At 37.2% G+C, this 21,261-nt stretch overlaps 1 protein-coding gene across 1 annotated transcript; it reads right to left on the bottom strand.

Annotated features, from left to right (window-relative positions):
• Positions 1-7,350: 7,350 nt before the first annotated feature.
• LOC143879975 (O-fucosyltransferase 19-like) lies at positions 7,351-12,695 on the bottom strand. The gene is made up of 8 exons (XM_077382714.1): positions 11,999-12,695; positions 10,355-10,427; positions 10,176-10,246; positions 9,964-10,052; positions 9,724-9,856; positions 9,227-9,459; positions 8,182-8,658; positions 7,351-8,099 (listed from the first exon to the last, which is right to left on the bottom strand). Exons 1-8 carry the CDS (start codon positions 12,425-12,427, stop codon positions 7,856-7,858), a joined length of 1,749 nt encoding a protein of 582 aa, XP_077238829.1. The 5' UTR covers positions 12,428-12,695; the 3' UTR covers positions 7,351-7,855.
• Between the last annotated feature and the right edge of the window lie 8,566 nt (positions 12,696-21,261).

The raw sequence follows: 21,261 nt of genomic DNA, 5'->3' as shown, positions 1-21,261 counted from the left end.
CTGGCAAACGGGTGGGCCGGGCCGGGTTTGACCCGACCCGTACGGGTCCGGGTGAAACGGGCACGGGTCACTAATCTTGGACCGCACACGGTCCGTACGGGCCGGGTCACCCGGTTTTTGGACATAATTTCTGTTATTTTTTTCCTGTTTTTAATTTTTATGCCCACACAGCAACACTATAATAGGATGATCCAAACCGTCCATGTGATGGGTTGGGGACCAAGCTTCTCCCACTAGGTCCCACATTTGAATGATCTGAACCGTCCATTCAATCAGATTGTGCAAATTTTAATCCGGTTCAAATGAAAATTTTTCAAGAATCTGCACATTTTTAATAGGGTAATGATAAATTCGCACCCCTGCACTACGCATGTGCACCCGCGGGTCCACCCGGCCCGGATCTTTTTTCACATCACCCGTACGGGCCGGGTGAAAGTTTCTACGGGTCATATTATTGTGACCTGGACCCAGAATTTACGGGCGGGCCGGGTGGACCTGCGTGTCCGGGTCACTTTTGCCCAGTCTAAACTTGGGTCGGGTTTTACCAGCATCGAATCGACCCGACCCGAAAATAACATGGGTTAGGTTTAGAAATCATGGGTCTCGAGTAGGGTCGGGTTTTAAATTGGAAAACCCGACTCAATCTTGGGTAGGGTTGGGTTTAACGAAGAAAAACCCGAAACCCGACCCGTATAGCAAATTATTTTCCAATATATTGATACAATTGTTTTCATTGAGGTGATATCTCTTTTATGTGAAAATATAGTGTCCTTAAATTCATATACTTGATGACATAAATTTAGACCTGAGCCGACCCAACCCGACCCAACCCCGAGAAACTATCTTGGGTAGGGTCGGGTTTACGAATCTAGGGTTTTCTTGTAAAAAATTAGACCCGACCCAACCCGAGGTAATTCTTGGGTAGGGTAGGATTTTGGAAAACCCGACCCGAGTTGCACCCCTATCTAAAAGCATACTTTTTTTTCGAGTAGATGATTTTTTCACCCCCTTTTAGGATAATGAGCCCCCTTTTAACGTGAATTCTGGGCACACTTTGGGCGATGATTTTTTTGCCCCACTTAGGATAATGTGCCCCATTGTCACATGATTTGATGTCAAAAAGCGTTAAAGACTTAAAGTGCCCACAATTCACGTTAGACGGGGACGCATTATGCTAGAGGGGGCGAAAAACCCCAGACTTTTAACACTTTTTTGACGTCAAAATCATGTTACAAGGGGGGCACATTATCCTACAGGCGAAAAAATAAAATCAATCGCCCTTTCCTCGGTGTGATGATATCATCTCTGCCCTCTATTTTTATGAGCACGCACCGCTCAATGTATTTTGGCCCTTTGGTGCAGGATAGTTGTCCGACAAGAACTTATCTTGGACTTGACATTCTAGGATAGGGTGTATTAGAATTAGTTCTATCCTCTATTTCTTGACCCTGTTTCTTATCTCGAAACTTGTTTCTCCGTTGTTTGGTTAACAATGTAGGGATTGGGATTTGCCCCTCTCGCTCTTGCCATCTCGATTTATAATCATTGGGTGAGGATTTATAAGAGATAGTTATGAATGTGAATCACTAGTTTGCAACGGGATTGATCATCTTAGAGGGAAGATGAGCCTCTTGACCCACTTTGAGGGAAGGTTCAGTCCTCCTTTTGTATGCAAAAACACAAATTTTATGGTAAATTTCTTCGCTCTCTTGGTAAAGGCTACTTACGTGTTATTTATACCAAATGGAAACACCTAATAAGGACCATCAACTTGACCATAAAGCAAGGGAGCGGTAGCACATGACTGTTACACCACCTGGCAGCCACTTGACCATTTCCGCTAAAGCTCATACCCAAGCCTATCTAGATATTAAAACCCTTGTCTCTAAGACTAGAAAGGGAAGTCCAAAAATTATAAAAATCCAAACTAATTAATTCCACTCTAAGTGAGACCCATCTAGGCACCTAACCGAAATGAAGAAGAAGAAAAGAACAGGGTAAAGAGGATGAAAAAAGAAGAAGAAATCTAATAAAAAGATAGACATACAAAAATCCAATTCTCCGTGAAATGCAATCCAAATCGAACCCCCACCTTCTCTATGTTGCTATATTTGGTTGCTGGAAGTTGGGTGGGGATTAGGAGAAGAAGAAGTCAAAGGGGAGAAGACAAGAATATTAGATTGGGAGAAGAATAGTGGAAGATTGACATGGTGTGTTTGGTTGCGCTACAATCCGCGGGAAGATTGGTTGCTCAGCAATCCGCAAGAAGATTAGTGGAAGATGTAGGGGTGCCATTACCAAAATAGAGGGTGGAAGAGAGAGAAACGGAACAGAGAGAAAAGAGAATAAGACAAGAACTTATTGAGATCTTCTCCTCAAATTTCGGGAGAAGATTAGGGGGGGGGGACATCTCCGTCACTTAGGCGCCACGTAGGATAGGAAATAACAATGATGTCTAGAAGTTGTCTAGTGGTCAAAGGGCTAAATGGCAACCAAACATGTTTTTGGGAGATCTTTGGAAGATCTCAAACATTTGAAACTCCTACATTCCCCCAAAATGGGCAACCAAACAGAGCATGAGGGAACAAATGTGACGGAGGTAATTTGACTTGTTTTTTTTGTAATTTTTCTAAAGCGTGATGTTTGAAGGAAGAGATCCATGGGAATTATCTCCAATCGGAAAGGTGGATCTTTTTTTTTAAAAAAAAACCATCCTCGGTGGTTTAAAGGCCTAGCCTAACACATTACATCAAGCCTGAGGCTTTTGACACAATGGTTAGGTACCTAAAATTTGGATCCTAAGTGATTTACGGGCTTAGTGCATTCTAACAATTGGCATCAGAGCCAACATCAAGTCTCGTGTTAAATGGTGAAATGGGCTACTCTGGAGAACACCTAGACTGAAAGCCATCAGAGAGTGGGCCACTAGAAGAGGGCCACTGAGATGTTGGCTACAGAGCGTGCGTGGTGGAATATTACGATCCTAAGTGGTTTAAGGGCATAGCCTAGCACGTTCTATCATGGCTTGTGGCATTTTATTTAGGTACCTAACATAGAGGCCTTGAAGCAGCAGATCCACCACATTAAACTGTGACTTTTCCCATAATGGAGATCAAATTCTTAGACCTCTCCTCCCCCTCGTCTCCCATCTTTTCTTCTTTGTATTCCTCCCTCGTTTCTCTTAGAGGGGCAGTTTTGTTCTTTGAAGTCCTAAATAATCTGACTATAAAGGGCTCAAATCTGATGGGCATTGATGTGAGCTCTCATCTAATTAAATTCTGAAGAAAATAAATCTGCTCATCTCATAAGAGGATTTCAAAAGTTGTTTTAGTGCATTTGGAACTAACCAACCCCTGTGGCAATTTAAAAAACTCGCCATGTGTTAGTGAACTGATTTCTCTTGTTATTTTATGTTTTGCTATGTTCATGACTCATGTTACTTGGTTGTGTTTAGTATTTAGCTATAATATAATACGAGTATATTCATAGATTAATTGGTAGTATATGCTTGTTTGTACCATTTTACACTAGAATTTTTTTAGTTTCTCCTTGAAACTTGAATGACTAGGAATAATAGGTTACGGCTTGTTTGTTTGGTTGCAGGACGGGTTTTCCTGAATTAAGCTCTTGCACTTGGATTACATGTTGCCATGGATAACTTATCCTGAATTGGTTTTAGACCGCTGCTAGGGAAACTGAGAGTAGGAGGGTAGCTTCACCATTTTAAGGAAACAGAAAGCAAAAAAATAAGGAAAAGATTGCTAACGTGGGAAAAGGCTATTTATTTGTTGGGTTCCACTCTCGGTTACCATATCATTATTCTTAGTTTTATGTTTTATTTTTTTCGCGTTGTTTTCTATCCTTGAAATATTCTTGTCTGTTGTTTGTTCAACATTACACTATTTAGGACTTACATATGTCAACTAGGGAGGCACTCCTTGATTTTATGCTCTTTTATCAAACGATTAGAGGTTGCAATAGGTCTAAAGAAAAATGCAAATGACAGTGCAAATTATTCCAAGGTCTGTACGAAGTGTAGATGCGGAGCCCATATTCATACAGGATATTAGAGAAATTATAGAAGGTAGCATTTGAATGAGTACACGAGTCTTTCTAATGAAGTAGATTTCTATAGAAATCAGTTTACACAATTTGGATTGGACTATTTCAATATGAATCTTTTTTCAGGGTGTAAGATATTTCATTAATTTAGGGACTAAGATGAATGTACTTTTGGCAAACGGAATTTGATTTCAATAAAAATTTGAGTCATTAAAGTATAGCGTCTTCTCTCTCCGGAAAAAAAACCTACTCTTTTCTGGTCAAGTAACTATGAGTAGGATCGCCACAGGGATCTGATGGCTCATCCTACACGACTCGGCGAGTTCCATCCTAGAGAATAAAACATGCAAGGGTCCAAAGCATAGCTTATAGATTTATATCCCAGATACATCTAATCTAATAGTAGTAAAGGTGTTTATCCACCTGCTTTCTCTGCCATTCAAAAAAAAAAATCATTACTGCTTTCTCTAGGTAATATTTTCAACTCTTAAAAATTATAATATAATACGCTCCGCTAAGTTTTCAAAGTTCTCAATATATTAGCGGGAAAATTACTAAGAAGTGAGTGTGAGATATCTCTTCTGATGCTCATCCCTAAGTACTCTAGATAAGTACAGTTTAGGGTTGGTTGTAAGCACAGAAGATTGATCAAATCTCCGATTTCTATAGAAAAATCAATCTAAAATCTTTATTTAGATTTTAAATTAGAGTGTCAATCCTTTGCGAGCCGAACTCTCTTTCGATGTGGTATTAGCTGGTGTTTGTTCGACTACTAGAGATTGCTGAGTAGAAGTGATATTATTTTAAAAATCAATTCCTGAGATGATAGTATTTTTGTCATTTTTATGAGATTATGGGTATTTTTACAATCTCATTTTCAAAGACATTTTCCCTACATTTAGGAAATAAGTGGGTTCTCACTCATGGTTTCAAATTCCCGTTTCGAAGTCATCACCAAAGCCGAAATTTCAAAATTTCGGCCGAAATCCGACGAAATCAATTCAGCAGCTGTTTTATCTAGCAGTTTATTTCGACTGAAATTTCAGCCAGTATTAAATAATTATCAAAAATCGAGATTTTTGAGTGAAATCCCTTTAATTTCAGACGAAATTTTGGGATAAAATTTCGGCCAAAATAAACTACCGTTTCGAATTTCGGTTGAAATTTAAAACCGTGGTGAATACAACCAACCCTAAACTGTGCTTATCTAGAGTACTTAGGGATAAGCATCAGAAGATAAGATCAACATGGGAAAGGCTAATCCTATTCTAATCTAAACAAACTGATAATCTTAATCTACTTCTTGTTGATCTTACTCACACTCTAACACTTGGCCAGATTTTCCTCTGGCATTGTACTAATCGAGCAACAAAGCTCTAGTCTAATGTTTACTATCGAAGATGACTTGACTTTCCCGCTCTTTAAAATAGATTTTTGCCTCATGGTTGCCTTTTTTCTCTCTCCCTTGATGGGTATAGCAAATCTATGGATTGTGTTGGTACTGAAAATGAAATTGCAATTTTGCAGCAGCCCTCTATAATATTTTAATAATTTATTTATGTAGTTTACAAAATAAAATTTAATATAGAATATTCATTAGATTAGCCAAACCATTTTGACTAAGGATAATTTTTATGAAATTTTTAGCCGAAAAACACTTGCTCAACTTGTGTGTCATCTAAACAACGTAATTAGAATTATGCAGAAATAAAACATGCCACCCAAAAGGTGTAATGCTGTTTAAGATTTAAGTGTAAATATATTTAAGTTGAATTTTATTTTAAATAAAATCAATTTATGAGTAAACCAATTGTAGATCTACAAGATCAGCGGTCTCGATTACCCATGCAAATCCCTGAGTGGGACTCATAACTAGATTGTTAGGATTAGTCCAAACTATTAACAGTGACATTCCAACTACTTGTACTCTAATTATATTAAAAAATACAAACTAGGGAGCTTGGATATGGCCCACCAATTGAAGGGTCCAGATCATTTGAGTTCATGTGGGTGGGCTAGGATGAGGCTTCTTGTGCATGGGAAGCTTGTTCCAAGCCCATCCAAATGATCCAGACACTTCAATTGGTGGGTCATCATAGAGATGTCATCTTGGAAATTGTACTTCGAAATGATCCAAGTCCACATTCAAGCTGTCTAATCTCTATCTGAGTAGGCCTGGAGGAGCTTTCTCATGACATTATCACAAAAAGAACTCTCTTATATGTTAGGACTTAGGAGGTTCTTTTACTGGGTCAAGATAATTGAAAAAAAAAAAACCAACCAGGAGCTTACTGAAGAAGTTGGTTTTGGCCGTTTACTATTTCTACCATGACATAACATAATTGAAAGAAATCATAACCAAACAACCTTCATATTCACAAAAGGCTAAAAATAAAGACCAGAGAAAACGATTGAGAAGAAGACCCACATACCAAATGCATCATGGAAACCTTGTTTACTGACTTGATAATAGCCTTCAAACCTTGGACTTCTAAAGATAGCAGAGAAGAAAGTAAAAAAGGCCAGAGAAAAAAAAATCTGATGGTGACAGACATGATGATACATTTATAATAAAAGAAAGTATGTGAAGGTCCGACATAACAAGTGCATCATGGAAAACTTGTATACTGACCTGAGAAGACTCTTCAAACCTTGGAGTTTATTGAAGATTAAGATTGCTGTGAAGAAACTAAAAAAGACCAGAGAAAAAAAAAATCTGATGGGACATACATGAAAAAGCCAGAAAAAAAAATCCTTCGGTGACACCCATGATATATGTATAATCACAATAAAATATGTGAAGAAGGCCCACATACCAAGTGCATCATGGAAAACTTAGTTTACTGGCCTGAGAAGAGTCTTCAAACATTGGAGTTACTGAAGATTAAGATTGCTGTCAAGAAATTTAAAAGAAATAAACAGAACAAAAGAAAAATTCTGATGGTGACACACATGATACATGTCTACATAGGGTCATCATTTTCTTTCAATAAAATAATTTTCCTTTACAATAATAAGAGTGCCAATATAAAAAATGGGGGTGTGGATGCCATCTCCCAAAACTTATTATGCAGCAAAGAGGTGGTTTAGGGCATGTTCTTCAACTCTTCTCATTCCCATTTTTCAGACCAGGCTATACAAGCAGAAGAGAATTGTCACAAATCACCATTGATGGAGCTCTGTGGGACCAAATGCCGTGCTGAAACTGTGGGGATCATCCAATCATAATAGCTGTGAATACCCACAAAATGGAAACACATGCTGTGCAATTTCATTGATCCACATTAATAAATGACATGTACAGGGGAATTTATTGATTCAATAATTTATCAATAAGACAGGGCAACTGCTAATGATCTTAAGAAATTACATTATTCATTCATCAATCAAAGCCCAATTAGGCCAATTGCATTGACAATCAAATTAAAACTTTAAAAATAAATAAATAAGACAAAAATGGTAAAAAGCATATACAGAATATCATCCTCCACCTTATCCGGGGATTGTATATGCTTTGCCTAATCCTGTTCTAGATTATCCTATCTTCTATGCTTCCTTCTCTGCTCCCTCAAGAAATCAAAGTGTCTCTCAACTGGTAGAGCAAAAAATATATTTTGTAATAGCAGATCGTGTGGGGAAGTACGATGTCTCCTTCAAGCTGAACCCATTTTTCTACCACAATTTGCTGCCAATGAGAATAAAACATTCCCTTGAGATTACCCACGGGATCTCTGATGCAATGGGTGTTGTATTTTTACAATCCAACGCTGTCTAAAAAAACCAAAAAATTCTCTCATCGAATAACAGCTCTGAGGTTCTGTTTTAGAACTGGTCCAGTGTTAATTTCTGCATTTTCACAAACGCAACCAGGAAAAGGATTTGCATAGAAATTTTCTTCAAGTCTTGGTGATTCCCCGATTTGCCGAGGGTAAGGTGCTCCAAGCCTATTTGCATGCAAGTTCTTCACCTTTGATGAAAACTTTTTCCAAGTTATTGCACCATTTTCTAGCTTATCCATCAGTTTCACAAAATTTTGCCTGCAAACATATATCAAATGGTTTTATTATGATTCATCACATGGAAATTAACATTGGATGTATCTTTGAAATTACGATATACCTGTCGGGGTTGATTGTCTTCCGAAATCCTTCGAACCTACGATGCCCCTGCACGGCTTTAGCCATATTACCATCATATGTATAAACAAAGACATCGCTCTCAAGGGCTAATATGTAGTCCAAGGCAGCGAGACGGTTCTGATAGTTTTTGAAAGGCTCCAATTCCTCTTCTGTGGCTAGACTGGCATGTGTGTAGACAATTGGGTATTCGGCCTGCAGTGCGGCCATACTGTCGACCCCATAAATATCCCCGGCGACAATGTAGATGGTTGTCGTGGATGGATAGCCCAAAGCTTTTAGGAAAAGTGCAGTTTCTCGAGGAGCCATAGGGCACCCCCCTTGAAGTCGCCTCTCCACGCTGTCAATCTCTTTCTCCTTCCAATGCTTGACATTGTACCTCATGATTCTGAGCTCTTCCGCCTCTTCTGCAGTAAGGTTGTGGCTGCAACCAGTGAATGCAAGCATATCCTTCTCATATCTGCATTGTCAAATTCTCTCGTTGATCAGATCAAACAATCCACACAATAAATAGCCAAAGGGTATCCATTACCATTACAGATTTAAATTAGTGCAAGAACCCATTAATCAAGTTTAATAGGGTAAAATCTGGAGGGGAGGGGATTTTTTTTTTTGAAGTGCCCATGAAATTCGGTTGTCACATAGGTCCCTTTGCTTAAGGTGAAAATAATGGCATTGGAAAAGCTTCAAATACTTTTTGAAATATTTTTAACAGAAAGTACAGTATTTTATCTTTCCGTAGAGTATATAAGAACATAAAAATCGTATAAGAAATGAGGGAGATATAAAATTTTAAAATTCTATGGGCAAACCAAATTTTGGCTGTGTACATCTAGCCCTCCCCAGACCCCGCAATGGCGGGAGCCTCGTGCACTGAGCCGCCCTTTTTTTTATGCGCAAACCAAATTTTGCAGGTTTTTCCCCTTGGGAATTTTCCGAAAATTCCAAAATTTCATGTGTAAATTATCCTTTTTTCATCTGCAAGACAGTATTGTCTTGCACGTAACCCCTCTCTTACTGGATTTTACCTTAAATGGAGAGCGATATAAGGGTTTCCACCACTTCGCAGCCTATCAACCAATTTCTTCCCAAGCTCTTCAATCTCGACTGTATATCGGAGTGCCTGATAATTTGCACGGCACCGAAGCCTCTGAATTGAACCGGCGATACCATTGTTAGCAAGTCGAGAATCGGTGTGTGTAAACTGCAACACCTTGTGCCGCTTCAATAACGCAAGCATCTCCCCTCTATAGTAACTAGCCTGCAAATGGTTACATATTTTAGGAAGCTATTAGAAAGAAAGCACTTTCATAAATCTATGTTATTATTTAGGGCGATGATATTTTCACAACACCCCCCCCCCCCAGTACGCATTCGCCCCCCTTTTACATGATTTGACGTCCAAAGGCATTAAAGTTGCCCCACTGTTCACGTTATAAGGGGGGCGAATGCGTACTGCGGGGTGAAAATATCATCTCCCTATTATTTATCTGCTATTTTATACAGAGAATTTTGATATACGGACCTTCGACCAGGAAATTGGTGCCTTTATGAGAGGATTAATTGTTGCATACTCAGGTGGAAGAGACTCTACTATCTCAATGTCATCTCTTAAGACATCAATAAAGCGCCTCCAGTCAAAAATGTCTTTAAAATCGCTGCAAGCAGTCAAAAATCAAAATCAAATCAAGTACTTGTATTGCAGTTTCCTACACTACCTAAAACCAGCTAAAAATCCCAGCCTTTTGTATCCAAGCATTAATACCTTGGATCAGTCCAAAAAGATTCGTGATCCAGAGAAGGAAGAACCAGAGTTGCATTCATGATTTTTGCTACTGCAACCATATCACATATCTGAAATTCAATCCATGAAAAACATTAAGTCACCAGATAAATACTATTTAGAAGTGATGGCTGAAATTAGAAGCTTTGATGCTAGGTTGGCTATATTGAAACTTATCATAGATAAATACATACTCCTGTTCTCATCTGATTCAATCCACCATTGGCATGGACTAAAATATACCCGTTTGTGCCTGTTCCGGTTCCTGGAGTAAAAAATGATACAAATATGAGCAAGAAAATATGGTATTCATTCAATATTTAATGGCATACTCAAAAGTAACAAATCAGACAAAAGCAAATGCTTAACATACTTATACGATTTCTGGGTCGAGCAATGCATTGATGATACCTCTCGCTGTCTGGTTTCATCCATATTTCTGGAGTCTGTAAGAGAGAAAACCCAGTAAAAGTCAAAGAGCTTCTCCTAGTATTACATAATTCAAGCTATCAAAACAGCTGAAAGCCTGAAACCCGATGTATTTAGATCACATTGAGTATTAACACAACATCAATGATATTCAATAGTAAGACCCAACGATATCCAGTTTGACTAGCTCGTGAAATTGTTACTAAAAATGGAGTTCCTCTGTTCTTTCCATGTCTTTAATTAGGATTTTAGTTAGACTGTTTAGCATTATTGAATTGTGTTTATTCCTGATGTTGAGCTACCAAATGTTCCAAATGAAACCCAAAATCTTTGTGGAGAGTACACAAAAGTGGAAAAGACAGAAAGCAAAAAATATAATGCATTCCATTACCAGTACAAGTAAGATTGTTGAAATAAAGTTAAATGATGTATCTAGAATCCCCTATGTCCCATTCTAAATTTGAAATTGTGCTAGTTTAATGGGTAAGCAGTTAGGAAAGGATAGAGTCAAAGTTATCCTTTCCACAACTTCGTGGTTCCTCAGAAGGACCTTCCAACTGAGATATGAATCACTCAATAATTATGGCATGAACCTTCTAACTGGAATATAGCAAAATATGTTGGTTCTATTTGAAATTGATTTGAATTAAAATAATATCATCAGAATCCATCAAAAGTTTCCAAGTGATTGAGCCTTCAAATGTCTGTAAACGATTCCAAAACGAGGAGAAGACTCACTCAAATTTTAGAATCCTTTCACTTTTTTGTGAAATGCTGAGATTGATCTCAGTCCTTCACAAAAAAAGAGAATGGCTGATTTTTTTTGGCAACGCACTTAGTCTGAAACAGCCTCTTCTTGAAGACATTGAAGCTTGTTTTATTGGGAAAAAGAAAACCCAAATGAAATTATATTTTAATATGTCAATATATAAAATTTGACACCAATTCTATCCAGCAGGACCTTCTATTTTAAAATAACAAATAAACAGAGAAGGGAAAAAAAAATCTCCATTCAAAATCTCAAATTCAAAAAAATTAAGAGAATGATGCAATAATTAAAGATTTCAACCGATCATTACACTGACATAACAAATCGGAACCCAATTAAATTCCAAAAAATCCATTTTGGGTGCAAAGAGAAATGAAGGAAAAATCATTTCAGCCCAATATTTACTTACCATCTCCGGTTAATCAAAAATGAAATCATCAAAGTTTCTATTTATAAAGAACAAAAACCCAGAAAAGAACAACTAAGAATTAAATTGCACCTTTCATAACCCAACCCAAAACAAAATCCGATCACAAAATTCCATTTTGGGGCTATTCATAAATACAAGATACAAAAATGGAAACCCCTTTTTTTAATTTTGGTGGCAATTCCTCAAATCCCAACCTAAAAAGTAAAAAAAAAAAAAAAAAAACCAATACCCAAAACTTAATCTTTCAGAAACCAGACTAAAATAAACTTTTCAGATCATAAATACCCCACCCAAAACAGAATTCCCAAACCAAACAAAGAAACCCATTACAAAAAATCTGTCAATAAAAAAACCCATTAACAAAAAAAAACTCTTAAAATTCCTCTTACCGTAAAATCTAAAGACCGTTTAGGAATAGCCAAATCATTCTCTTTCACAGCCTTTAGACCCTCCTTTTGAAAATGAATAATAATCCCCTTTTCCTTTTCCTTTTCCTTAATCCCTTTCTCATCATTCACATCAACATAACTGCTCATCAAAGAATACTTCACAAATAACGAAAAAACCGCCAACGAGAACAATAACAGAAAAACTTGTCTCCCAACGTATTTTCCGGATCTAAACCCTAACCCCAGAAAACCAAACCATCTCCGGCGCCGGAAAACATGATCTCCGGCATCACCACTCTCTTCATCTTCATCAAAATCAGATTTTTCCGCATCGGTAATTCTCCGGCGAGTCATCGGACCTGTAATTCTCGGACTACTCCCCGTTCCGTTCACCGCATTGCCGGAATTCGTAACTCCGGTAGTCATCATAACAAAAATCAAAGAGAGAGAGAGAGAGAGAGAGAGAGAGAGAGAGAGAGAGAGACGGAAAACGAAAAGCCCGGGAAGAAAACCAAATGGCCTTTGGAGAACCGTGGCGTTTTGGGGTTCTCTTCTTCTAATTCAAATACGGGGAATCGAAATTTAAGGCGAAGCCAAAGGAGTTTTTTTTTTAATGGGTTTTTTAGCATTTGAACTTTTGGGGGTCCTCTCTCTCTCTCTCTCTGACTCTCTCTATGCGAAATTTAATGAAGAAGATAGTTTTGGGTTTTGGAAAGAAATGGAGAAATAAAGGAAACGTGTGATACTGAAATATTGCTGTAAATAAATAAGACGGTTGTATTTTTATTTTTATTTGTATGCTGTGACTAAAATAGCCTTGTCTTTGTCTTTTATGTGGGTTTTGGAAAGGGAATTGAGAGTTAGGAAAGTAGAGATTTAGTCTGTCTTTTATGTGAATTTTGGAAAGGAAAGTTGAAGAAAGTGGAGATGTAATTTGTGGAAGTACGTGTAAGAAGAGCAAATGGGCCTTTCTAACTTCTAAGTTTCTAACTACCTGTTTGGATTGCAAGGAAAAATATTTCCTTCCTTGGAATTCTTTTTCTCTTTCTATTAATAATTTAGAGGAAAATGAATTGGTAGATATTTTGCATATTCTAAAACCTGGATTTTATAAGCTAAAACCTGGATTTTATTATCTTGAAAATGCACAATCCAAGTTTTAGCTTAAAAATTCAAGGTTTTGTCTTGTTTGGATACATCGATTTTATAATCCAGGATTTTATAAGCTATAACTCAAATTTTACAATCTAGGTTTTAACTTATAAAATCCAGGTTTTAGGTTCTAAAATCTAGGATTTTATAATCCTCGATTATAAAATCTTTGTACCCAAAAATGGCCCCTTATTGATCAAGATGTTCACTAGGTAGGCCACAATATGGATTCCAAATGACCAGAAATCGAAATCGGATCAATTAGGGTGTCGATAACTGCAATCAAGAGGCTCTAAGTGGATAATCAGAAGAAAATTAAAAGCAATAATCTACATTCAATAACCAAAGATGCATTATCGAATAATTAGGATCCTCTAAATGATTTTTTTACCATTTATAATCCTCAGATGGACGAATAGGATCGATCGAAAGTGGAGCCTACAATGTAATACAATTATACGACACAAATATTGGATCATTCTCTATTTAAAATTTTTTAAAAAAAACATTTTATAATTGTGAAAATCCTCATAAATGTTCCATTAAGACTTACATATAAAACCATATGAAAGTTGTGGAATTTGGAATATGTCTAATTCAAGCTCAACAGAAGTTGGTTGGGTTGCTCCTTTCTTATGACTGTACACCTCTTACCTCATTAGTTTACTATACTAATTCAAATCTATTTATATGTGGATAAAAAAAAAGTCAAATATTTTAAAATATTAAAAATGCAAATCATTCAATATTTTATCTGTGTAATAAGATACTTATTATAAGTAAAATGTGTAGTTCTTATGCTTCATATGCTCTGTGCTTCTTAATTATTATCAGCTTGTCTTTTCTTTGACGACTGTTTAAATAATAATAATAAAAGCCAAGATGAATTAGTGCAATTATCAGAACATGGGAGTGCAAACATCAGTAGCCTAATAATAATAATGATAAGCTGCTGATTTTGATATCGGCACTATTATGTTTTAATAATTGCATAAACTCAGCTTATCTTTTCTTTTTTAAATGGCTTTTGAGAGATTTTTGGGAACTTTATGTAATATAGCCTTTGACGACTGTTTAAATAGCAAAAAACAATATGATTTATTGCAGTTATCAAAATATGGGAGTGCCAACATCAGTAGCCTATTATTATTATTATTACCCATATGGGGATTTGCTAGGGTCCATCGCAAAAGGCATTTCGCGGAACGTCTGCTGCATGAGAGAGCAGCCACATAAGCTCACTTATCAACAGATTTTGTTATTATTCACGAGGTGGCTGCTCTCTAATGCAACAGACGTTCCGCAAAATTGCCTTTTGCGATGGACCCTAGCAAATCCCATTTCATTTATAAATATTAAATAACCTCCAGTTTATTTTTCCTTTCCTCTTCTTCGACGAATTTCACAGATAAAAAAAAAGCCTCTGGAATGATTTGGCATTTTTAAACACAACAGGGCTACTTTGGGAATATAATTATTTGTCGTCTTTCTCTTTTTTGACTGGATTCGTGGGTCCCACACTTTAGCTTCCATGTGCTTTCCTCCAGAGACATTGATTCCTTAATATCATGACACGTGTGCCTTCTGAGGTGGAAATTCCTTGTAGCCGAAGATCCCTAGTCGGCTAATCAAATATTATCAAATTAATATAATTTTTTTTTCTCTTTAATAAAATAATTCAATTTTTTTATACAATTATTTAAGCCGGCGGGAAAAAAACAAAAGAATTTTGTTTCATGGTCTCACCTCAAAAGAGTTGTAAACGCGGGGAATCTAGAAAAAGTGAAGCTTCCACGTTGTATGAAAGACTCTCATTTCTACTATTTTTTTTTTCCTAACCCCTAACTCACTTTGTATGAAAATTAGAGGAATGATAGATGCAAGGGCTTTCTTTATGCAAGGGCAGGAGAAGGGCCCTTGAATAGATCCACATCATTTTTAAAGTCCGCTGAGAGACTGAATTCGGTTGCACTTGATGACGTGGATCTATTCAAGGGCTCTTCTCTAGCCCTTGCATAAAGAGGGCCCTTGCATCTATCATTGCTCTATTATTTTTAGTTATTATTATAAAAATTTCTAAATATTTTATTGTAAGGTATATTAGTAGGGTAAGTGAGATAATAATTTCATTCTAAAAGCCATTCAATAAAAAAATAATTTCATACTAAAATAATAAGAATATGGAAAAATATTAAAAATATTGGCTTGGGAATGACAGGATGTTAGTGTTTGAGCACTAAGTTAATAATAGTATATTCACCCCCTTTTCTTTTGTGGGCCACCCCCTCTGGCGTCTTTATGATTACTCTTTTTTATGCTACAAAGGGTTGGTGCACGGGAGAAGTAAAGGGGGCAAATATATCACTTCCCAAAATTTTAATGGATTTTGCTAGCGTCCATCGCAAAAGACATTTTGCAGATGGTCTGTTGCATCTGACAGTATCATTCCAATTAGGGAATTGCTAGCGTTGGCCGAGGTGGTTGGTCTGACATGCGATGACAGACCAGCTGCGACATGCCTTTTGCGATGGACCCTAGCAAATCCCTTCCATTAATATTGTTACAAGGGATTTGCTCAGGTCCGCTTTTGTCTTCATTCATGAGGTGGCAGGTCTGACATGCCAATTCCTCCCCCCCGGGTCTCTTAGCTTTTAAGGGTGAGTTTCTACCCGGGTACTAACAAGTGGTATCAGAACCGGGGCGTTGTAACCCTGGTGTGCCTCTAAGGATGGAAAAGTCCCTCGGGAAGATCTCGGCAACCCAGGTGTGCCTCCGAGGACCGAAAAATACCTCGGGGAAGATTTCATAGTTCCCGCATTGCTGCCACGTGGAGGGGCGAGATTGTCCAAGTTTCTTTTGCGTGTAAGGGGACATTGTTGGGGGTTTAGTAAATGCAAGATCCCACATCGATAAAGTGAAAGGATGTGGATGACTGGATGGGTTTATAAGGACTTGGGCACCCTGCCCTTAACGGCTAGCTTTTAAGGGTGAGTTCTACCCGGGTCCCAACAATTACGATAAAACAACGAGAAATTAATACGATAATTTAATAAAATGGCTAAGACAATTTCATGTTACTTGCTTAGAGGGGAAACCAACTAAAAATAAATAAAAAATAAAAAAAGATAACTCAATGTATTTTAGTTGGTTGCAATGTTTTAATAGTAACAAGTAATTATAATAAATTAATATAGGCTACTGATATTCGCACTACCATGTTTTGATAATGGGAAATATATGAAGGCGCGATTGTATCAAAGTTGTCCCAAACAGCTCTCTTTCCAAAAAAAAAAAAAGAAAGGGCGTAAAACAGAATTTGCTTGTTGTTTGGCTTTGTTTCGATGTAAAATGGGCGTAAAACAAATTTTACACCCCTTTTTAAGTTTATTTTTCGTCGAAAGATATGGAGCCTTCATGAAAAGATAGGAGTACTTTTGTCTTGAGAATATGCATCTTTTAAAAGATGGTAGAATAAGAACGGCTACTAGAGATAACCCTAGTAGGGACGTGTGTCTTCTTAGGAGGAGTGTTCAGAGAGCTTGATCTCGATCATTAGCAACATTCTCTCCAAGTAATTCCAAGAGATTAGGGATTAACAAGTAAGACAATCTTGTCTTGATTGATAAAAAATGACTACGGCTTAGCGTACACGTGGCATATGTGCTTTAGTGATCGCAGAAAGAATTAATCAATAGCTTAAATATGTTTTAAGAGACATCATTTTCATCAAGTTTGATTAAAGATGTTGAATCAGCCTAAGGGGATAGGATCAAGAGCAATATGACAGAGTTATGATGGCCAACAATAATCATAAACCTAATTAGTGTACACATGGAAGGAAGATGATACCAAGAACTCTTGTTTTAGACTTAGGATTGTCCCAAATAGCCACCTTATGTCGCCATGTACAACAAAGTAAGGATATCTTCATTATATTTTGTGAAAAATATTAGGGTACTCATGTTATGAAATAAAGGTTATTTTTAATGTGAAGGTTAGACAATGGTGCTATAAGATAATATGATGTATATTATTTTTAATGTGAGGGTTAAACAAGGGTGCTATAAGATAATAAGATGTATGTTAATTAATGTTCTCATGTCGGAATATGTGGGCCCATATTTGTCATACTATTTTTACATGCAGGCTCACTCTCTTATGTTTCAAAATAATTATTAATGTAGGAACATCCCTGACAAGGGCATGTCTTTCTAGGCTTGTGGCAGATCTCCAAGGGTTGTTTGGAAGCAAGTAAAATTCCCTTAGGCTCTGTTCACTTCTTTTCCATGGTGCTGTTTTTCCTGAAAAACGGCCTTTTTTTTCCTGACAAGACCTTGACAAGACAGAATTTCTGTGTTCACTTCTTTCCAGGGAAAAATATTATCATATGTGGAATTTCTTATTTAAAAGCTGATAATGACATAGAAATTGACTTTTTCCCTGTTACTCGAGATTTGGTTTCCGATTAAATATATCAGAAAGAAGCTTTCCAAGAAAAACGAAACCTTTTTCTTGACAGTTTCCCTGGATTCCTTTTCCTTCTGCCATGTCACCTAGAAAGGAAAGGAAAGGGTCCTTTCCTTTCCTTTCCGGGGAAAAGAAGTGAACAGAGCCTTAGAAAATCAGTTTTTAGCATTTCTCTAATCTAATTATTTTTGATGGATCTGTGTTCCCAAAACTAAAACTTTTCAACACCCTAGAATTCCTTTTTTCATAGAATATTTTTTCCATGAAAAAATAAGGTTATAAATTCCTTTTTCTCTAGATCCAAATAGACCATAAAATATTTTCCGAAAACACAATACGATGGAAATACAAAAAATTTAGGGCCTCCAAAGTGGTTTTAATCAATTAATCTTATAGTCCGGTACGCATGTAGTCTTTTTTGGCATGTAATCCTAATCTTATATGCAAATAATGTTTATAATAGCTTTGTATCTATCTAAGTTAGTGGCTTCCAATAACCTTAGTGCCTCATTTTCAAATAAGATTAAATTTATTAAATGAGAGGTGGAAGCCGTGTCTATGTAGTTGTGGTGGGTCCTTACACGGTAGGAGGAGTTTCATTTCAAAGTTAGTGGTGGGGGCATTATCATATGCAGGAGCACTTAACGTGTTTTTTTTCTTCCATTGCTCATTTACCCAATTTTTATGGTAGGACTCAATCATATATGGTCTAAATGCCACCCATCTTTATCATGGTCACAACCAACTAAATGGGGTTAGTTGGGAAGAGGTGAGTCAAACCTTACAATGAATCCGTCAAAATACTCAAAAGCCAAAAGTATTCCAATTGAAAGTTTCTTTCTCTCTCTCTCTGTCGGTTATAGGGTTGTCAATGGACCCAGATGGACCATCCGAATCCGAACTTAAACAAAAATTATCAGGACACATTACCACGATCGATAGACACATTTCGGATCTTTGTCGTTCACCTCGCTCTCTTCTTTTCCTTCTCTAACCATTGACCCTAAGTCCTACCCTTTGTGGCTCGCCTTCACCCTCTTCTGACAATTAATTTTAATTGTGTACAATGTAAGTAGGACATGTTAGGACACTATGATGGACTGTCCAATTTGAAATGGACTGTGAGCAAGACACTAAGTAAGATCTGAAGAACACTCTGAATTTGATTCGAATGATTAGGTATTTGAATGGATTGTAACTGAGATATAGGGTGATCGGATCCTAAGATACCACGCCTAGTCGGCTTTTGTCTTACCTGCATAGACGTGCCAATATAAAGCTGAGCTAAATTTTCTTAAATAATGAGAAAAAGTGATATATGCCATGTTGTCAGCCTTGGAAAAATATTCCATGGAATATTTTATGGGGCCAGTTGTGAGAGATTAATTGGCAGGCCGGAGAAAGTTGAGTGGGTGGGAGTGAGGGGAGCATGAAACTCATAAAAATCTGGAAAACAAATAATTAATTTGAAGTAGGAATTTTTTTTCCCACTATTTTCAAGGATATTTTTACGCTTTCTAGTACTCTCGCTAACTCCACTGTATCACTTTATCTTACCCTCTTCCATCCCTCTCACAAAATTGGGCACCCCAATATTCCATGGAATAAATTTTCATGTTTGTCAAACATGGTCTTGATCATTTGCTAATGAAGTAATGGAAAATGGAATGAAGACACGCATGCTTTAGGATTGTCTGAAACGGCCACACAATTATTGCCACATGTATTAGAGGAATATGTCTGATAAATTTGAGGAATGATACATGCAAGGGCACCCTTGTATAAAGAGCCGGAAAAGGGCTCTTGATTGGATCCACGTCATTTTCAGTAACCTTTTAAAATCGGTTGAGAAAGTATTTTCGGTTGCACTTAATGACGTGGATCCAATCAAGGGCCTTTTTCTGTCTCTTTATGCTAGGGTGCCCTTGCATCTATCATTCCTCTTGATAATTTATATATAAAAAAAATGAGGTATTCTCAATTAATATGGTAGAAGAATTCTTCTAGAAAAAAGGGAGTATGCATGTCTCTTTAAAAACAATGAATAGGAGGGTGTCACGTGTGCATGGAAAGCAAGGAAGAGTACTATACTCATTTGGTAGAATCCAATTTCCAACAAAATGATTAAAATGCTAGAGTTCTTAATAATTCAATTACCTACTTAAAATTAGGGAAAAATACACTTAGACCCCCTTTGGTGTCTGACACATTCAACTTAATCCCTAATGTTTAAAAAGTTACAAGTAGGACTCCTGTGGTTTCAATTTGTGTAAGGTAGACGCCCTCAGTTGACGGTTCGTCCACAGATTGAAGGGTTAGGATGATTCGATGGAGTTGATTTTTTAGGCACACCCTATCTATGTCAGGGCCCATCAAATGAACGCTTTAGATCATCCAAACAATGTGGGCCCACTGTGTTTTGGTAGTGTTTGGATTCGGGTAATGGAGAACCTTTCAACTCCAATCTCTATAATAGGGAAAGATCCACAGATGCCGTGTGAATGACCAGCAAAAGACTCATTAACTCCGGTAGCTCATTATTTCTTAATTTTAAAGTATTTTACTTTCAAGCAATCTAAATGACTTTAAAGGTGTGATGAAGTCAAATAAATCAAGAACATCTATAATTAGAGATTCCATTCTTTTCCCATAGATGTAGACTAGTCATTCATGCCACAACTAGACCTGGCAAAATCGACTCGTCCCCGCAGGTTGACCCAACCCACCCGCAAATTTGTGGGTATTGGCTGGCCTTTGAGTGAGCCGTGAAAATTGGTCTGCGAGTCACCCAACTCGCCAAAACATGGGTTGGGTCAGGTGAACCTGAGGGTACCCGTATTTTCTTTTTTTCTTTTGATTCGAGTAGATACTGGCCGCATTTCCTAACTCGCAACAGAGGGCAGCTTTCAGATAAAATAGGGGATTTATTTCTTTTGGAGGGTACTCTAAGCATTTTGTGTTACTTCATTGACCGTGGGATTTAAGAAAAAGAGAAATGAACGGTATAGATTTAGATGAAATGCAATCTAGTATAAAAGGGACAAGGATTCGTTTGCAATGGGTACTCCAGGCATTATTGCTATAATTTCCTTTTCACCCAAAAAAAATACTCTTTGGCAAAAAATTGCGGGTTACCTGCGGGTTGACCCAACCCACCCGCAGTGGGTGGGTGTCACCTAAGTGCTGACCCGTAGGAATGTGGGTCATTTTTGACACAACCAGTTTGACCCGCACCCGCGGGTACCCAAACCAACCCACCCATTTGCCAGGTCTAGCCACAACATATGGATGAATTCTCATTCAATCTACTTCTTTTCTTACTAGCATTATCAATTACATCACTCACGGATTCGACATAAGAGGGATTCAATTTTATGTATAAAGATTGCCTTCTAGGGATACAACTAACTATATATAGAAATGATAGAACATAGTAATATTATCTATTATCAAACTTAAATTCAAAACCATAGAAATCAAGTTTTGTCCAAAACAAACTTGACATTAGGTATTATTCATGGTAGAACCATAAACGAGGATTGATGAATCTGAACGGAAACGGGCCATCGGATCAACAGAGCCGACACATCCATGCGGCACACATTAGGCCCAAGAAATGGCTTTTGAGAAAAAAGTAGAAAGAA

Source organism: Tasmannia lanceolata, unplaced genomic scaffold (assembly GCF_043159265.1).
Source record: "Tasmannia lanceolata isolate RefF3 unplaced genomic scaffold, GAP_Taslan_0.1 ptg000006l, whole genome shotgun sequence".
Taxonomy (NCBI): domain Eukaryota; kingdom Viridiplantae; phylum Streptophyta; class Magnoliopsida; order Canellales; family Winteraceae; genus Tasmannia; species Tasmannia lanceolata.
The sequence above is the reverse complement of the archived record's forward strand: the minus strand, read 5'-3'. Positions and strand labels throughout refer to the sequence as shown.